The 18,386-nt window shown below is 41.1% G+C and overlaps 4 protein-coding genes across 4 annotated transcripts; 3 read left to right on the top strand and 1 right to left on the bottom strand.

Annotated features, from left to right (window-relative positions):
- Positions 1–3,878: 3,878 nt before the first annotated feature.
- On the top strand, positions 3,879–4,262 carry BDF20DRAFT_865316 (uncharacterized protein). Its single transcript, XM_053080786.1, has 3 exons — positions 3,879–4,023; positions 4,050–4,051; positions 4,101–4,262. Exons 1-3 carry the CDS (start codon positions 3,945–3,947, stop codon positions 4,200–4,202), a joined length of 183 nt encoding a protein of 60 aa, XP_052937394.1. The 5' UTR covers positions 3,879–3,944; the 3' UTR covers positions 4,203–4,262.
- Positions 4,263–4,472: 210 nt separating this feature from the next.
- Positions 4,473–5,429, top strand: BDF20DRAFT_818242 (uncharacterized protein; the record flags this gene model as incomplete). Its single annotated transcript, XM_053077337.1, has 2 exons — positions 4,473–4,910; positions 4,971–5,429. Coding segments are annotated over 2 exons (897 nt in total), but the record flags the coding sequence as incomplete, so codon positions are not given.
- An 80-nt stretch (positions 5,430–5,509) lies between these two features.
- BDF20DRAFT_804996 (uncharacterized protein) lies at positions 5,510–6,097 on the top strand (the record flags this gene model as incomplete). The annotated part of the gene is made up of 1 exon (XM_053076482.1): positions 5,510–6,097. A coding segment is annotated over one exon (588 nt), but the record flags the coding sequence as incomplete, so codon positions are not given.
- A 9,259-nt stretch (positions 6,098–15,356) lies between these two features.
- Positions 15,357–17,861, bottom strand: BDF20DRAFT_912372 (uncharacterized protein; the record flags this gene model as incomplete). The annotated part of the gene is made up of 6 exons (XM_053083946.1): positions 15,357–15,859; positions 15,957–16,005; positions 16,095–17,083; positions 17,192–17,285; positions 17,387–17,446; positions 17,619–17,861. The coding sequence occupies 6 exons, from the start codon at positions 17,859–17,861 to the stop codon at positions 15,357–15,359; spliced, it is 1,938 nt and encodes a 645-aa protein (XP_052937397.1).
- Between the last annotated feature and the right edge of the window lie 525 nt (positions 17,862–18,386).

The following is an 18,386-nucleotide window of genomic DNA, read 5'->3' on the forward strand; positions in this document are numbered from 1 at the left end:
TCGCATTGAGGGTAAGTTGGCTAAGTGACGCATTATATTGACAGAGGATCGAATTGACCCACCAAATATCCTGCGAATGCATTTGTTCTGTACGTTTTCCAGTTTCATATGATTTGTCCTGTTCAGTTTGCTTATCGCCAATCCGTATTCCAGTTGAGGGCGGACCAGATGAGCGTAGAACCTGAGAGATAGTAGCTTATTAAAGCCGTTAGGGTTGACTCCAATCGACGATAAGGTGTTCATAGTAGCCAGGGCTTTGGTTGTGTTGATATGTATGAGCTCTTGAGTGTCCAGGTAACCACCGGGCTTGAAAGGAACTCCCAGATATGGGAAGGAATTGTTGCTTTGTAGTGTGGATCCATAAAGGAGATATTCCATCGTTGGTTGATCAGACGAAGCCAGTATTACACACTTGTCAGGGTTCCATCGGTAACCACGGGAGTAACTATGCTGTTCACATTTTTGAAGTAGGGATTGCATTTGGGAGTCTTCGGCAATCAAAACCACATCGTCCGCATATAACAAACAGTTCATGTTCCGAACCAATTCCAATGGCGGTAAATCATCCACTCTTTCTTGGGTTCGTAGTTGAGTAGGTAGGTCATTGATGTAGTATGAATACAGTAATGGCGACAGAATAGAGCCTTGTAGCACACCAGTAACTGGGCAAAAACGTGAGGACTTAGCATTTTGTAGCAGTATCTCTATTTCCACTTCATCAAAGAGACTCTTAAGTAACATAAGGAGAGCTGTCGGTACGTGATGGCGAATTATGTTCCAAATATGTTGTCGGTCCACCGTGTCATAAGCAGATTTAATATCCAAAAAAGCTAGTACTGGGTTGATGCGTTGGTGTCGTCGTAATATATGGCATATTTCAGCCAGACATAGTGCTTGGTCTAAGGAGCTACGTGCAATACGAAAGCCTCCTTGGGCTATATCTATGGTGGGGCCGTTTCCGATAAGATATTCCTTAAGACAAAATTCGAAGATCTTCCGAAATACAGAAGTCAGGCTGATTGGACGGTAGTTGCCTGGGCCGTCCGGAGGACCTTTCTTGTAGATTGGGATTGTTTGTGCCACTCGCCATGTCTTCGGTGTATAGGACCATTGCCAGCAGAGGCGGAATGAATACCATAGATGGGGCGTAATAATATCTGCAACGGGACGGAGCATCTCAATGCGAACGTCATCAATACCTGGAGCTTTCTTTGTGGGTAACGAGGTGAGGGCCGTTTGTATCAAATCTTTGTCGATAGGGAAATTTTCCAGACTGTAGGGAGCTGTCTCTTGGAGTGGAGAGTTGTTGGATGGACTTCGGTCTTCTGGGAGATTTCGTCCTGAAAATATCATTTCCATGTGGGTAGCCATCTTATTTGCTGCTTCTTGAGGTCCTGCTATGTTAGAAAAGGAAGGCTTTAAGTTTCGTCGTTTTTTTATTTTGCTAAACCGTGCAATGGCTTTAGTAAATCCCTTGTTTTCCATGGTTGAGCAGAATTGTTGCCAGGTTTCACGTTTGCGTTGATGTATTAATCTTCGAAGTTTGGCTTGGGTTTTTTGGTGGAGGATCCAGTAATGAAGTGCATTAACTCCAGCAGCTTTACGCCATTTACGATAGTAGTGTTCTTTTTTGTCAAACGTGTTTTGCATCTCCTCTGTCCAAAAATGTTCCATCGTGATTGTTCTTGGTTGTGTCATACGGCCACAGACTGTATCCAGTGAGGTATATATCGCTTCACACATCGCTTGGTTCAAATGTTCTATCTCTTCGCCGGCCCGTGTTCTATGTTGCGGGTCAGTGTGGCTATTCGGGGAGCAGGCAGTTAGTGTTTCATTGAAAATTTGACGATAGCAATCAATTTTCTGAGGGTTTTTCAATTTGCTCAAATTCCATATCCTACGCTGAGGGGGCAAGGTAGTCGGGATTGTGGAAGCGGTGCTGAAGTCAAGCGTCATGAATTTATGGTTTGAATCTAGTGACATGTCGTCCAGGATGGTTAGTGTTGGTGTGAGTAGCTCAGTATCACTAAAGAAATAGTCAATAATACTCCTTCCATTGTAAGTGATTGAGGTGGGTTGTCCATATTGTAGTCGGGCGTTCCAATTAACTAGATGATTAATTTGAATCCAATCATGCAGCAGCTTGCCTCGGTATGTAAATGTCGAATCACCTGTGAGTGAGCCCATTCTCGCATTAAAATCACCGCATATGATAGTAGTGGTTGTGCCTGGCAATGAGGTTGGTATTTGCTCAAGAATGCTTTCTACTGTGTCGTTGGGTAGTGATGGGGGGAGGTATAAACAGTGGATAAGAAGTTTGTGCATTGTGAATGATAAAGTGTACTTAGCTAATAATGGTTGGTTTGTTGTGATGTGGTGGACTGGTAAGGAGTGGTTTGGGTTCACTAAAAGGGCTATTCCGTTTTGTCCACGGTAAGTATTTCCTACGGGTTCGCCATAAGTATGATATTGTTGCCAATGGGTGGGGTATCTATTGGGGGTTAAGAGCCACGTTTCTGTAACAAGTAAGATATGAGATTTTTCTGCTAAATTAAGAATAGGTGTGATTGCTTGTTTAGGTAGGCCTGTTGCATTAAACAATGACATAGAGATACTAGTCATTATTGATTGTCCTCCTCGAATTCCAAATCCGAGGGGTATTCATTCATTTGTTCGTCGTTGTCTGTGATGAAAATATCATTTTGAGTAGAGCTTTTGGCAGGCATGGTGGTCGTATAGGTTTCTTGGGATATCATATTTTGTTGGAAGAAGTATCTCGCTACTGCATATCTAACGGGAGTGCGAATGTAGGTGAGAGCACGATGGAGTCGTTGTTGATGAAGTTCTGTTGCTTTGGTCTGGCGTTCGCCATCTGATAGGGAGTCATACTGGGGATCTTTCAGTAACTTACCGTCTGTGGGATCAAAATTATCTGTAAGGTGTATTTTACATTTGCGAAGTTGGTCTTTGAACTCTTCGGCATAGTCATTGTGGACAAGGATTGCGACAATATTGCGGTCGGGGTAATGAATATCGAGGAGTCGGCTGTTGTTGATGCCTAAGGTGCGAAGTTTACTGCGAAGTTGTCCGATGGGTATACGTGCTTTTGTCGGAATGTACACGTATTGGAATCCTTGAGTTAGAGAAGGAGGCTGGAAATGACGAGCGGCGACTTCTTGACGGTGTACGCGTTTTTGGTGTTGGTGAATCTCTAGATTGCGTCTTAGGAGCGCAACTTGAGCTGGATCTCTCCAGGGAGGTAGTTGTTGGGTTGAAGTAAGGGGCATGGGTGGCAAGTATGAGTTAATGGGTGGTGGAGGCATCGCTCTAGCTGGTTGCGAAGAGTGCTGGGTGGTTGGTTGGTTACGGAGTGATGCTATTTCCTGCTCAGCTTTTTGTAGCTTTTGGCTCAATTCTTGTACCAATTTTGTAAGGTACGCTACTTGTTGTTGGGGGTCCTGGGGTGTTGCCCTGAAATACAGTGTTTTAACTACTATTTCAGACTTTTCACAAATTTTATTGGACACTATTAAATCTTAATTTAGACAACTTTCAATTATTTTACGATGAAGCGGTATATTATTCTTGGACGATTTCGCTGATAATCAATTATCCAGTATCATCCAAGCAGCATTAAGGATGGCGTACAAGCTAGTCCTAAAAATGAGTGCTCATAGTAAAGAGGTCGCTAAGAAAACTCTTATTGGCGTGACTTTGCAATAGGACGAGCTACAAAAAGCTTGACAACTTTTTCGTCATTTGACGATGTGTTATAAGACCGTTCGTCAGTGCCTTTTTCGGAACTTTGCCCAATGATAAAGACGTGTCTTTCTTTTCTCGCGTTTTGTTGTCAAAGTTAGATTATAATGAAGGGGTTCTTTTAAACGAGAATAAGATCCCTTCTTTTCCGTATTTCGCTTTTTTTGTAACTTACAGCTCTATTCATGTACAAAAGTTTCATTATACAGAAGATTAGATCTATTAAAGAAAAGCATAAGAACCAGGTTAAAAGGAACCCATTTGGTAAAATGCTTGATAATTGTAGGAGAACCGTCAGATCAAGATATAAGGATTCTGATATTTGTTGTAATTTTTTAGAGCATACCAAGTGTCGAGACTGCTATGAACCAGGTCATTTTGACAAGCGTTACTACAAATGCAAGTATTACAAAGCCGTAAATGCTGATGATGGTAAGCAATAAACCTAAATCTATCTTACACACAGCACTTAATTGCTTGTGAGTAACCTCCTTAAAGTTGGTAGCAGTGGCAAAAAGAGAAAACAGAGTGACCAAGTGAAAGAGAAGAAGAAAGCAGTTAAACGGAAAAAGACCACCGCACAAGCTGTAAAGTGCCTCAGCTGTGGACAAGATGGCCATACCACTGCTCGTTCGCCGCAATGCCTCAAACACACGCCTTCGAAAGATGAACTTATTTCATCTGTTCTTGGTGATGATGCTACTGTATTCACAAGAAAGCTTCCCATCGACAGTGCGGTGTTACCAACCTTCCGCGAGAAATTCAGAGAAAGAGTCATTTCGTGCTGCAATGACATTAGGGCTATTGTGTTTCGTTCGCAACTATTTGTTAACGCTTATCTCATCCATAATAAGAAAGACACACCAAAAGAAATTTTCACCCAACAGTTCTGGTATTCGGTTGGACAACTTGTAACAGGTAAAACAGTAACCAACAAGAAAGCAATAAATGATTCCATGAAAAACTTCTATAAGCAGTTCAAAGAGAAGCATCCAGCTGTCGAAGTAAGTTATAGCTTCACCAAAGGCTATAGCCAATGCTTGACAGAAGCTTGTAAAGAGCTCAATACCACATATACAAACAGCATTGTTGAGCTTTTTGAGCAGCGAATGCTTAAATATCTATACTATACCTTGCAGAATTTGTTCCCGGTAAGGATTAACTTTACATTAAACCAAACAGCAGCAAAGTCAATATTCTTTTCTCTTTAGAGCATGGTAAAGCGCGATGTTGACGAAATCGCAACAAAATACTGCTATCAAGCGATTTGCAAAGGCGAACCCAAATGGCCTGGTAAAGTCAAGTTAAGCAGTGATGACAAATTAAGAATAGATAATTTGTGCAAGAACTTTGCAGACCTTGTGGAGGAAAAGGTTACGCTTTTATCATTGGCGGCCGATCCGGTCAAATTTGTCAAGCCCTTGTGGTTTATCCAGGACTACTACGAAGAAGAGCATTCTAATCATTTTGCCTACGATGTTCGTAGGTTACCATTACCTCATCGCTTCTTCCCTTTTCCAACACCCTCAGTATCATGGCGCTTCATTACCATCAGCATAAACGCCCTTACTCCTTTTTTATTTCCTGGAAGACTTGTAAAGGGCTATTGGAATCAACTTGAACAATTTTGTAAAGTGTTCAACTTCAAAAAGTTAGGCTTCAGAAGGTAAAGTAAATAGCACTCTGCTAAAAGACTCTGTTCTCAAGATTATTCTTTCACTTATATCATAGTATTGCTGAGTTAAAGACAAACACAAGTATGCTCTTCAGGAATCTCATTCGATCTGATGGCTTCACTGTAGACTTCCTATTTAGTCGTAAGAAGAAACCAAGAGAAGACGCCATCATTGATCATCATGACTTGACGTTGGAAGACTTCTCCTATGAAGAAATCACGACAAACTACAGACCCACATTTGTTGATCCTGGCCGAAAGACCGTATTTACAGCAGCAATCGGGTTAGAAACAAACAGACATGAGATACGGCGCTGCTCGACAAAAGAATATTATCACATGACGGGTAGTACTCGTGTCAGTGCAGAATTAGAAAGGAAAAAGGCCGGTTGTATGATAAAAGCGATAGAAAGCAATATACCGAGTAGTAAAACAGGCTCGCCTGAACAGTATAAGAGATATACTATTTATATACTACAACATTTAGAGATCCTATTCTCATTCTATGGGCCTGGTATGGGTGAATCAAGGTTCCGTCTGCATCAAGGCAGACAGCGTGCTGCAGACATGATGGTGAACATGCTTGTCGATGGAGGGATCAAATACGACAAAGAATTACGGAAGAAAAGAAAGGAAGAACATATGAAATGGCCAAAGAAGAAGGGCAAAATTAAGCATAAAAAAGGAAGAAAGAAGACGAAACAGAAAGTGAAAGTAAAACAGGAAGAAGAGAATGAGAAGGAGATCCGGGAAGAAGAAGAGACAAAGAGCGATAACCACGTTCGGTAAGTCTGTAGCGATTAACTGTCCACTGAATTTGTGTATACTCAATCTACTGTCTTCCTTCAACAGACGATGGGCCCCTGAGAAATTCAGGCTGAGTGATCGCAAAAAAGTTCCTCTGGTTGTATTTGGTGACGGCATGTTCAATAAATCCGCTGTTCATCTAAAAGGCCTTAGAACTGGTGTCGTTGGTGTTCTGTGGCGTGCATTGAAGCGAAGAGAGGCTGCTGGTGATCTCCTTTCCATTACAGTTGATGAATACTTGACATCACGCATATGCAATTGTTGTCGCTCAGATACATTGAAAGCATTAGACACGGTGCGTGGCTGTAGTATCCTTGTTTGCAAAACCTGTAAGATACTATGGAACCGCGATGTCAATGCAGCAAAAAACATGATGGCCATCAGCATTTCGGTATGGAAAGACAAGGAACGTCCTACAGAGTTCAGCCGGAAGACAACTTCTTAGTCTTTTGATTTTTATTATCGCCAGAACGAAACTGGCTTGATATTTACAGGTAAACGTCTCCATTTTAGTGTAGTTCGATCTTCAAACTCTAACTCAATCGTCTCAAAATTTTGGTCATTCCATCCAGTTATTTTTAAGCTGCGTCTAAACCCGCAGTTAAAAAACTGTATCTTATCTTTTGAGTGCATATCAATGTGACCAAATGATTCAATTTGTGGTTTCTTCTTTGACATCTCCTCTCTCTCTCTCTCGCTTATTCATGTTTTTGACGTATTTCAATGTTTTATATTATACCTTATTTCGTCAGCCGCATGAAATGTTGAAACTCAGGACATTTCCTCATTACTACGATTCAACAGGATTCTTCTGACAAATAACCCACAAGAGTATATAATCATTAAGAGATTGAGTTGCCCGGGTCGGATCAGATATAGAGGGAAGAGGAAAAAAGAATATAGCAAAAAAAAAAAAGAAAAAAAAAAAAAAGAAAAAAGACGAAATTAGTCCTTAGAGAGCCATTGAACTGATCTGTTACCAAGAGGAGGGATCCTGTTATGATGTAGATAATCAGGTTAAAAGAGGGTTTGGTATACGGCGGAGCATCGAATTTTCTAAATGGATATAGCTGTGCCGCTACGCGGTTTTCTGAGAAATGAGAAGGGATCATTTACTGTGAGTGGCATTTGTTTCAACGGTGCATATGAAGATATCTAATTGAGTGTTTGCAGGTAAACATGTTATTAGGGTGATAAATGCACGGCTTTGAAATCCCACAGGTTACCAACCGAAACGTCAGCGTATCATCTCCTCATCACTATGTTCAAGCAGGGTGGGTATTCTATGCTTCGGCACAGCCTATTTATCTTGTTTAAGAGTAGGTCACACATTTGGCTTTAAGCATCCTCGACAGAAAAGGCATAATCCCGAAGAGTATACTTATTATCCAAACTTATTATTTATTAACAAATGTCTAAACTATAGACATGCCTCAATGTATTAGCCATTTTGTGCGAAAGCCAAGTGAAAAACCAGTACCATCATATACTTGACAGCGTGTTTTAGTGTGATTTTGAAGAAATCAACTTTTATCCATAACAATCTCTCTAAAGTACTCTCCTTTTACATGAAATTGAAGCCAAATACTTTGAAGAAGCTTTCAAGTGTTTGTCTATTGACAACCGACTTACAAATAGAGGCACTCTGCATGGTTAAAAAGAATATTTTAATGGGTGGTCTTGATAATAATTTATCGACCTAAGGAAAGGTGAAACAAAAAAAGGTAAAGGTCATATTATGTAAAAAGTTATGCTAGAGGTAATCATATGTAGAAGAGGTATTCTAAACACTACAATAATAAAGTAAATAATAGGTCAAAGTAGGAAAAGCAATAGGATATAGGAGGGAATGGCAAAGTTGGGAATGAAGGTGGTATCAGTACAGAGAGTATAACAATTTATATGTAGCCCCGAGATGAAGCAGAAATTGAGTAGTATTCTCCTCTATTCGCTTTCAGGCATTGGTACTGCTTTGCAGCTAATCAGATCATGCCCATACACTTCACAAATTTCGCAATAGACCCCTTGATCTGTTGGATGACTGCTCTCTTTTTTTTCTATAGAGGTGGTGGATAGCGCACTAAGCTCTCGTCTCATTTTATGCTCTTGTTTCAAACTCTCCACCTCTTCCAGTAGTTTCTTCACTTGCTTTCTTTCCTTTTCTAATGCTTCGTCCAAATCAGCCTCTCTGAATACCTTGGTTTCTATTAAATTCTCCAGCTCTGATATGTCCTTATTCAACAGTTTTACTTTAAGCTGATGTTCTTTTTCAGCTGCATCTGCCTTTTCTTTCAATTCTCTCATCTCCTTCATATGGAGTTTCATGATATCATCTATTTTCTGTTGGTGAAGTTGCATCAACTGGTTAAACTTTTCTTCCTCTGTAATGCCTTGTTGAGTAAGCACGGATTTGATAGGGGCGAAATGATCGTTGTTCTCTTCCTGGATGAGAATTTGCTGGTGTAGCTTTTCCACTTCATCCATTAGTTTTAAGCACTCATTTTGAGATGACTGGTTCGCTTCTTCTAGTTTACTATAATCTTTAGCTAGTTTCTTATTGTCCGATCTCAAAGAGGAAATGATTTTGAGCAAATCTTCTTGTTGCTCAGATTGTTCCTGTTGCTTCAGTAACATGGCGTTTTGGGCTTGCAATTTTTCGATTTCTCTGCAAAGAGTCATCTCGCGCGCATCAGCGGCTGAATCGTTCTTACTAGCGTCTTTGAGGGTCGTTTGGAGCTCACTTATATCCCTCTCTAGCTTCTCTTTCGACTCGGATACACGTCGCAGCTCACCTTCTGTCTTTTTCTGAGTTTCTACAGCTGTCTTTACTTCATCCAAATATTTAGAGCGAGCATTCACTTGCTCATCATAATCTGCTTGAAGTCGACTGAGCTGCTCTTCTAACATCTTTGTCTTTTCTTTGACATACTGATCCATTTCCTCTCGTGTGTGATCTTTAGAGCCATGCTTCATGGCATTCTCCAAAGCTTCAGCAAGTGCTGCCTTTTCCGATTTGTAAGTTTCAATTTCTTCTTGCAAGCGCTTCTTTTCGCTTTCCCAGACGTCGTTGAGAATAGCTTGTTTACTTTCGTCATCTCCACTTTTTACATTCGTCATGAGCTGAGCAATTTCTTGCTTGAGATGATCAATGGTGGTCTGCAGTGCGTCGCATTTCGCGTTATGTTCGACCATTTGTGCATCCTTCTCCCGCTTCATCTCTTCCAACGTCGATTCGTAGGCTTCAATGGTGTCCAGCCCTGCCTTGCGCAGATCATCACGCTCTGCTTCTAAGCGGGCGATCTTGCGTCGCTCGTCTTGCAGATTGGCGCTCAACACCTCACGGTCGACACGGTTCATCTCGACAGCGCTCTCGTACAGTTCAATGCTTTCGATGCCGGCTGTTTTCAGCTCATCGACCGTCACCTGTAGACTATCCATACGCTCTTTATACTCTTGGGCCAACTTTGTTTCCTTGGCTAGTTTTTCTTTCACCGCGGCAAGCTCTTTCTTCATTTTATCGTACGTTTCGTGAGAAACGCAGTCGTTGTGGTCTTTCAAAAGTTTGTTTTCCAGCTCTTGGATCTCTTCCAGGAGACGATCCTTTTCCCGTCCATGCCGTTCCGCATCGGCTTTGATACGACGGATTTCGCGTTCTTTTTCTTCGCAGGCGTTACGGTGCTGCTCGAGCTGTTCCGTCAAGGTGCTGAGGAACATGTCTTTGGCACGCGCTGCTTCACGGAGCGAGTTCATCTTTTCGTGCACCTCTTCCATCTCCATCTCCAACTTTATTTGACGGTCCATGGCGGCTTCTGCAGCCGCGATGGAGCTACTACTACTGTGAGAGGGGGTCGTGGCGTGACTCTTGCTCTGAGGAGGATCGGTGCTGGTGGGAGGGGTGGCCTCCTGATCCGTCTCCGTGACGCCGGGCGGAAAAAATGGCTGTTGCTTACTGGGCGAGGCCGGAGGAAGGGTAGCCGATTGCTCTTGCAAGGCTTTATGTTTCTGTCTCCATAGCTTTTCGCCGGTTTGGGCAGCAGCCGTAGCGGCCTCGGCCTCGGCTAATTTCGTTTCCAGCTCATAGACGCGATGGTCGATGACCGACTTTTCTTTGCGCAGGGTGCTGGCATCAAAAAGGGCGCGATCTCTTTCTGTCATGAGGTGCATTTGTTCTGCTTCCAACTCCTGCACTTTGGTTTCCAAGCGCTGGATGTTGGCCAAAAGATGCTGGTTTTTCTCCGTGAGGGATTTGACTTGGGTGGCATGGGTGTCTTTGATTTCTTGAACAATGGCTTTATGGCCCTCCAAGGTAAACACGTCGTCTTCCTCGTCCTGAGGGTCATGACTGCCCTCTTTTTCGTCGTCGTCGTCGTCGTCGTCGCCTGATCCAGAGGACGCTTGTTGCTTCTTTTTTTTCTTGCGCAAGATCAACGACCGTTCTAAAATCTGCTCGGCTGTCTTGTTCTGTGTGTTTTCTAGTTTGAGGTATTTATTTTCGGCCTCTAATACCTCTACACGTAACTGCAATTGCTGTAAACGCATGACTAATTCATCCGGCGCTTGTTGAATCGCTTCTCCCAAAATTCGCTCTAATCTTTCATGGGGTGTTTCTGTCGCTGTGGAGGAGGAGGAGGAGGAGGGGGTGGTGGTGGTGGTGGTAGTGGAAGAAGAGGATGGAGGCTGATGCGTGGCGGAGGAAGACACTTGAGATGGGTTTTTTTCAGTGGAGAGAGCCATGGTGGCAGGAGCAGGGATATCTGTCAACATCATGCCATCGACATCTTCCGTGCCATTCGGTTGCACGTCGAGTGGATCCATGTCTTCTTCTCTGACGCTGTGATCCGAGGTATAGGGCAGCTGTTGATGGGGATGAGGGTAATATGCCTCGTCCACGTCCTCGTAGGCTGCAGACTGTTGTTGCTGAAAATACGGTGCAGCCGTCATGCTTTGATATTGACTGTTGGGGGTCATGGCAGGGGAAGGTAAAATACCGGCGCCGTGGACGCTGAGCCTTTGTTGCTTTTGATAGACATTTCCTGTGGGTAGTGGAGATGGCATCGATGCTTGTTGCGGTGATTTATTTCTTGCTGTGGTATGGTTGCTGTAGTAACGATTCGCACTTTGGATACTGCCCGTCGTGCTGGTGGGCGATGCCAATGGCGTTTGCAGTGAGGGCGACCTTGCCACAGCTCTCGTAGATATCGTGGGTGTTTTGTTCTTGTCTCTTCGTATGACTGTTTCTTGTTGTTGTTGTTGTTGTTGTTGTTGTTGTTGCTGAGATTGCTGAGTGAGTTGAGCAGCTGCCATATGAACATAACGAACAGCACGGCTTCCGTTCATGGAGTGGGCAGCTGTTGGAGAAGCAGATCGTACAGAGGAGGAAGTAGTCGAAATAGACTCGGTATCACCATTGCCTAATAAAGTTACTTTGGATGCTATCACGAATAGACCGGTTTGGGGTGGGCAGCTAAAATATCGTACACTGAAATAGAATGTAAACGTTAATAAAAAAAATAAATAAAATAAATAGTTAAATAAGGTGATCAAACAAATGGGTAATTTTTTTTTTAATAAAACTGAAACAGTTGGATTTCAATGAAAAGAACAACTACTCTACCCATTTACTGAGCCATCATTTTTGCCTGTGCCCAGGATATCTAACTGGATACCCGCCCAAATGCCTTCTTTGAATTGCGTAGGACCTATGAATTTCAGAGTACCGACGATTCCCATGGAATCCACGGCTACTCTATCGCCCACCATGAGTTGCATGGTGGTGCTATTATAAACAGGTGAAGCTCGTTTCTCATCGATGTGGTAAGCACCATTACAAGACATGGCGAGAGAGTTAGGTATAGAGCCGGATTGTTGCTGCTGTAAATATTCTGCATCATTCATCATCATCAGAGACGCCGAACGCGGTTTATGAGTGGCCGCTGCTGTATTTGTGATGGATGATTTAGATGCTTTTGGGCGAGGTGAGACTGGAGGGTAGTATTGTTGCTGCTGCGGTTGCGGTTGCTGGTAGAATTTCATTTCTGCAAAATTCATTGTTCTTCGTTTATTAAGCTGCTGCTGTTGTTGTTGTTGCTGCTGCTGCTGTTGCTGGTGCTGCTGTTTAACATGATAGCTGTTATTGTATGATAATCTTCTACTTGGTATTGTAGTCGTTGTTGGTCCAGTGAGGCCAAATTTATTACCTGCAGTGGGTAATCTCGACATTGTGGGTTTATGTGTGTGTGTGCACTCTATGACTGAGGAGACTAATACCAAAAAAAAAAAAAATCGTACAATTTTTTTTTTTTTTTTTTTTTTTGTTCAGTTTCAATTTTTTAAGGGGTACAATTTGCACACACAGAAAAGAGCGGATGTCTACTTGTAGAAAAATAACTGTACCGGGAAAAAAAAAAAGTCAAGTCTTTATTAGCAAGAACTATGCTGCTACTTGATGAATATGTCTAGTTTTTTTTTCAAGTGGATCTTGTTTTTTCAGTAGAAAAAAAGAGGAATACAACTTGAAGATATTTGATGAAATTGAGAGAAATGGGAATAAAAGAAGGTTAAAATGATATGCCGCTTTTTAAAGGGGAATGTTGCGCATACCAACCGTCGTTCTGAGTCGGTGATTTAATTTATACGTGAGCTATATTTGAGGCACCGAAAAAACAACATCTCATTCAAGCTTTCAACAGGAAAACTTGTGATATATACTCGTTCAAACTTGAAAAGCTACGATGACTATGCCAGTTGAAAATTTTTATGGGTCTTTTCTATCCATGATGGTAGCAATTCTGCCTAATTAAAAGTTTGAATGGATGATGTACAGTCTCATCAAAGCCATATTATCGTTATTCCCAAGGAACAGAGATTCAGAGTACTGTCGGAGGGAACGCTTTTTACAGAGAAATGGCTTTACAAGTTGCGCATTTGTATTCTTGTTATGAAGGTTTAGCGGATATTGAATGGGATCCAATATGTCACAAAAAAGGATCCATTAGGCTTTTGTAATTGACAGTGAAATACAGTGCATTCAGTCGTGCCATAACCAAATAATGATGATCTAGCGATGTAGATGCATTATGGTTGCATAACATACATTTCATGAACCCACGATTCGGCTTCCAGCGGCTACAAGAATGAATCAACTGCCCACTCTGAACCGTTATTTGTTATGGGCACGTTGTGACGAGTTGGAATTTTTTTTGATCTCAGGGCAGTAAAAATGGAACTCCGGTCTAACGACTTTGCCTTTTTTTTTTGCGAGAATTTTTCACGTAGAGGTGAGCATGTAAAACCCCTTTTTGTCGTATGGGCAAGACGAAGGCTGTTTTCCGATGAATTTACACATGCATCCGGCACCATGCTGGCTCTTAGCTAGGTCTGGTATACAGAGAGGTTATGCCTATTCTTTTCTTACACAGTAGTGCAGCTAATGAGGGAGGGGGGGCAAAGGAAAAATCTTAAGAAAGTGGTACGAAAGACAGGAAGCCTTCACCCCGACCAGGTAAAAGTGGTACCATCATCCATGCATGCGGTGCGCTTCACAATGTTGCGACTTTCACGGATGTTCCCCCCTCCCTCCCACAACGAGGCACACGGGTAGAATAGCTTGGCTTACGTAGGGGAAATTTTTGGGAGTAACGAGTTGAAAAGCTTCATGCTCAGCCGTTGGAGAGTGTTCAATACTAAGATGGAAAAGGCTTGTTTTTCTTATGCAAAGCAACATGAACGTTAGACTATAAAGGATGAAGCAACATGCCATTATTCAGACAGACGTTTTGAGAAAGACATTTCATAGCCATTTAGCTACGCCTTCTTTCATCTGTTACGGCTGGGCTCGTGATTTTTCATTTTGACACCGTGTATTCAGAGTGCTTTTTCTAACAGAGTGCCCTTGGCGCGACTGTACCCGTTCGTTGTCCTATTGCTATTGCACGTGGAGCACGGGCAAGTAACAGCAGCAGTCAAGAACAAGCTTCCCAATTGACTGCGCGTGCAGGTTTGATATCGTTCTGTGTTTTGTAAAAAAAAAGAAAAGAGGACCCTATTTTGCTATTCTTGGGCGAATTTGGCTGTCCTTCAGATCCACCTGCGGGAAACAAGAACCTTCTCTTATCAAGATACGATATACGGAAATCCAGATGCTTCTAAAAATTTATCTCGGAGCGCACAAAAAAAAACCAAAAACCCAAAACCAAAAGAAAAACCTCGTTTCCTCTATTTTTGGAAATTGATCCCATTTAGGAATTTGGGTGTTTGTTCGTTTTTAGGACATACGGCAAAAAAAAAAAAAAAAAAAAAAAAAAAAAAAAAAAGAAGCAGCCGTTACAAGAGCCCGAGAAATGAATTCAGGTCTTTTCAAATATGAATGATTAGGGATTCACTGCTGATAAAAGATAACCTGACCATGGAGCATGGCGTTACAATTGTATTAGTCAGCCTCTGAAGGAGGACAGACGAGTCTACGTTTAGCGTAGTATGACACGTTGAAAAACTATAAAGTCACTCTCTCCCACGGACCTTTACCAACGTTATTTTTGCGGAACATATCTTTGAAAAAAGCAATAAATTGTATGCTTTTTCTTAAAATAGATAAAATGATGTCCAGCGACAGACACAATATGTTTCGGTGGAAAGCTCTCATTCTCTTTCTCAAATGCTCGAAAAAAAAAAAAAAGTTTCTAAACAACAATAAAACTTTCTGAAAAAGGCAAGTAAACAAATCTCTTTATTGATCGTGCATCATTTTATCATTTAGAAACGTACCGTGTTTACCATAGAAAACAACGAAAAACTGATAGAACGCGCTGTTTCAGGTGTGGTATAGAGGACAAGATCGTTTTGCTTCTTTTTCACAGAAAGAAAGAAGGTTATCTATAGTGAAATCTAAAAGTGCAGAGGTATATAGAAAGCAAATTCATGGTTTTTTTTTTTTTGGTTTTTTTTTCTATGTATTTTGAACAATGAATAAGGATTGTCGTGTCAAGTTGAAAGAAATGTGTATGTCATCAGCGGAGACACGAGTGAGTTCTTTTTATTTCTTTTTTGTTCTAAAATGTTCTTCATTGTGTTTGCTTTTTTTGGAAAGAAAAAGAGAATTTCTTCTTTAGACAAAGAATCATTGATTGTTTGACGGAGGCGTATGTGGCGTTGGAGGAGGTAGAGGAGATAGAGGAGAAGGTATATTGGTTTGTGAACGACTGTTGGAAGAAGGTGAGAATGTGCTAGTAGTCGTGGTCGTGGTCGTGGTGACAGTAGCATTCGTGTGATTATCTTTATGATGGGGGGCAGTAGTGGATGGAGTTTGTTGATGATAAGCTTGTGAGTCTTCATTTAACAAATAGAACGGATAATGTCTTTGATCGGAACAAGAGGCAGACAGAGTACGGTGATGTGTTGACTGTTGCTGAGGCTGTGAATGTGATGAGGATTGCTGTTGCTGTTGCTGTTGCTGTTGCTGTTGCTGTTGCCGCCGAGACTGAGATGTCGTTGAAAGATCGTCTGTTACTGCTTGTGAACCTATCGATGAGCTTCTTCGTTTGTTGGCAGAATCACTCAAGTTACCATCGCTGAATTCGCCTTCTTTTTTGTTTCTTTTTCGTGGCCTACCTACAGGCCGAGCTATGGGGGTTGTGGAAGAGCAACAAAACGTTGAGTGCTAAAGTGCAAGAAAAAAAAAAAAAAAAAAAAAAAAAAAGTAAACTAGACTATTTCTTACCTGCTGCTTCGTTTTCTGCTTTGAATTCTGAAATGTATTGCTGATATTTCTACAAAAAAAATCCATCCGGATGTTAGGGAAAGGAGGGGGGGGGGGGTCCTTTGAATCGTCTCGTTTCGTTTTTGCTCTGTTACCAACCTTATAAGCATCTGTCTTTTGATATTCCTCTACTTTTTTCAGGTATTCTTCACGAGCTCTTAGGGCATTCGCTTCGTACATTTCTTTCTCTTGAGGCGAGATATTCTTCCATCGGTCGCCGATGATCTTTGCAAGATCTGTAAAGGATTTGTTCTGTTCTTTGAGTTCAGCTCTGACCGCGTTTGAAAACATCACGTAGGCTGAAGGTGGTTTGACAGGCGCATTGGTGTCAGGCTTTGCATGGCGATGATATTTCCGTTTCCACAAACGATGGACATTGTCACTGGTCACTGCTTCTTCTTCCGTTGAGGACATGCCACCACCACTTTGCTGTGTCATCGTACCTGCCGATGGAAAATATTCTGCATGTATAGGATTCGTATGATGGGGGATAGCATTCGGATAGTTATGACTATTGTTCTTTTTTGTGGAATGGATGGTGCTTGTACTCGTATTTGTATTTGTATTCGTATTTGTATTATGGGAACTGTTCAAAGACGACGACGAGGGTGATTGTGTCTGAAGCATGGATATAGGTTGCTGTTGTCTTTCGTTGAACCTAGCACCAGCTGTTGTCTTTGCATGACTTGTTTCAGGAGAGGTCATTGTTGTCGTAGTCGTTGTCGTTGTTATCGTATTAGGTGTAGTGATAGAAGTAGCCGTGGACGTAGGCATCGACGTGGTGACAGTAGCTGTTGTAGGAGGAGGAGGAGGAGGAGGGTTGTTCAAAGTAGGTGTAGTAGAGTTTAGGTGAGTAATATGTGTAAGGTTATTTGTTGTATTGGTAGCATTCATATTAAGTGATAAGTTTGAAGACAATCCAAAAGAAGAGGTGGAAGAAGCATTTGTGGATGAGGCAGAGGATATAAGTGGTGAAGCATGCTTAGCAGAGAGTAGTTGTAATGAGACATTCATGGTTTCCATAGGTTGTATTGTGTTCTTTGGGGTGTGAGCTTGAGAAGGTGGTAATTGTGTTGGTAGGGTATAGCCTGTCATTTTTTTCACGGGAAAAAAAAAAAAAAAAAAAGAAAGAAAATGGTCACTTAGGTACTGGTATTCTTTTTACTTAGCAAGTAAACCTAATGTTCTCTATCTACCTGTCAAATCCTTATTGTTGCTTAAAAGAGGTGTGATTTGTAAAGGTACATTGGATGGGATTCCTTTTGCATTGGCTACTGCTCTCTGTAGGAGCTGTAACGTAAAGAAATATCATGATAGTAAAAATGATCGAGGTGATTAGCGTCCCATTCCCTAAGAAATAGTTCTTTGGATAGTGTCTACAAGCAACATACTCTTCTATGACCTCTTTTCACTTGCATCTGAATAAGATCTGTTTCTGTAATTTCCAACAACTATAGAACCAATAGAATGGAAAAAAAAAATAAAGAACAAAAAAAAAAAAAAAAAAAAGCGTAGATCACAAACATGTATTAGTTTTCAGGGAAAATCTATAAAGTAGGAGAGTGTCTATTTTTTCTTTGAAAAACTTTTTTTTTTTTTTTTTTTAAGAGAAAAAATGCTTACAGATTCTGGTCTATCAAAGCCTTCCTCTATAAAGAGATCATAATATTGAACAAGACCACATTGCGATAGAAATAGCTGTACTTTTTGCTGATTTATATATTGCGACTGTCGCTGTTGTTGATATGGGCTCTCAGTAGACATGTTGGCTAGTGGTGTATTTAGCGCAGGTATGTTTGCATCGGACGGCGGTGAAGAAGAGGATGTGATTGAACTGATATGATCTGTATTAGTGCTCTGCTGCATAACTTGATTGTCGAAAATAATTAGCCCAAAAAAAGAGATAACAAATAAAAAGGGAGAAATAAAAAAAAGCGTTCTAATCCAAAAAAATAATGGCAAATTTATCAAATATCGGTATTCTTCTTTTTAAGTCACCCACTCAATAATTTGGATGTTGTTAAAAAAAGCCTGTTATCATCCAATACTTTAAACAGCTAAATAACATGTATAGAAAAAAAAAAAAGAAAAAAACCAGGCAAAAATAAAAATCCCAACTTTTCGTTCGTTTTTTTTTTTTTTTTTTTTTTTTTTTTTTTTTTTTTTTTGATCTTGATAAATTCTCGATTCTTTTTTTGCCTACAAACAGAAAAGTTAAGATGTCGTTTCTTTAACTGAAAGGCTTGTTTGTACACTGAAAAACAAAAAAAAAAAAAGAGAATAGAACTGAAGAGAAAGGGGCAACAGAGTTTCTGATAAATGTTTCTCTTACAATAAGAAACATCAGCTTCAGGCCCAGTTCTTTTTTTGGTGCTTCAGCGAAAGTATTTT

Source organism: Mycotypha africana (genome assembly GCF_025528875.1).
Source record: "Mycotypha africana strain NRRL 2978 chromosome Unknown BDF20scaffold_4, whole genome shotgun sequence".
NCBI classification, from domain to species: domain Eukaryota; kingdom Fungi; phylum Mucoromycota; class Mucoromycetes; order Mucorales; family Mycotyphaceae; genus Mycotypha; species Mycotypha africana.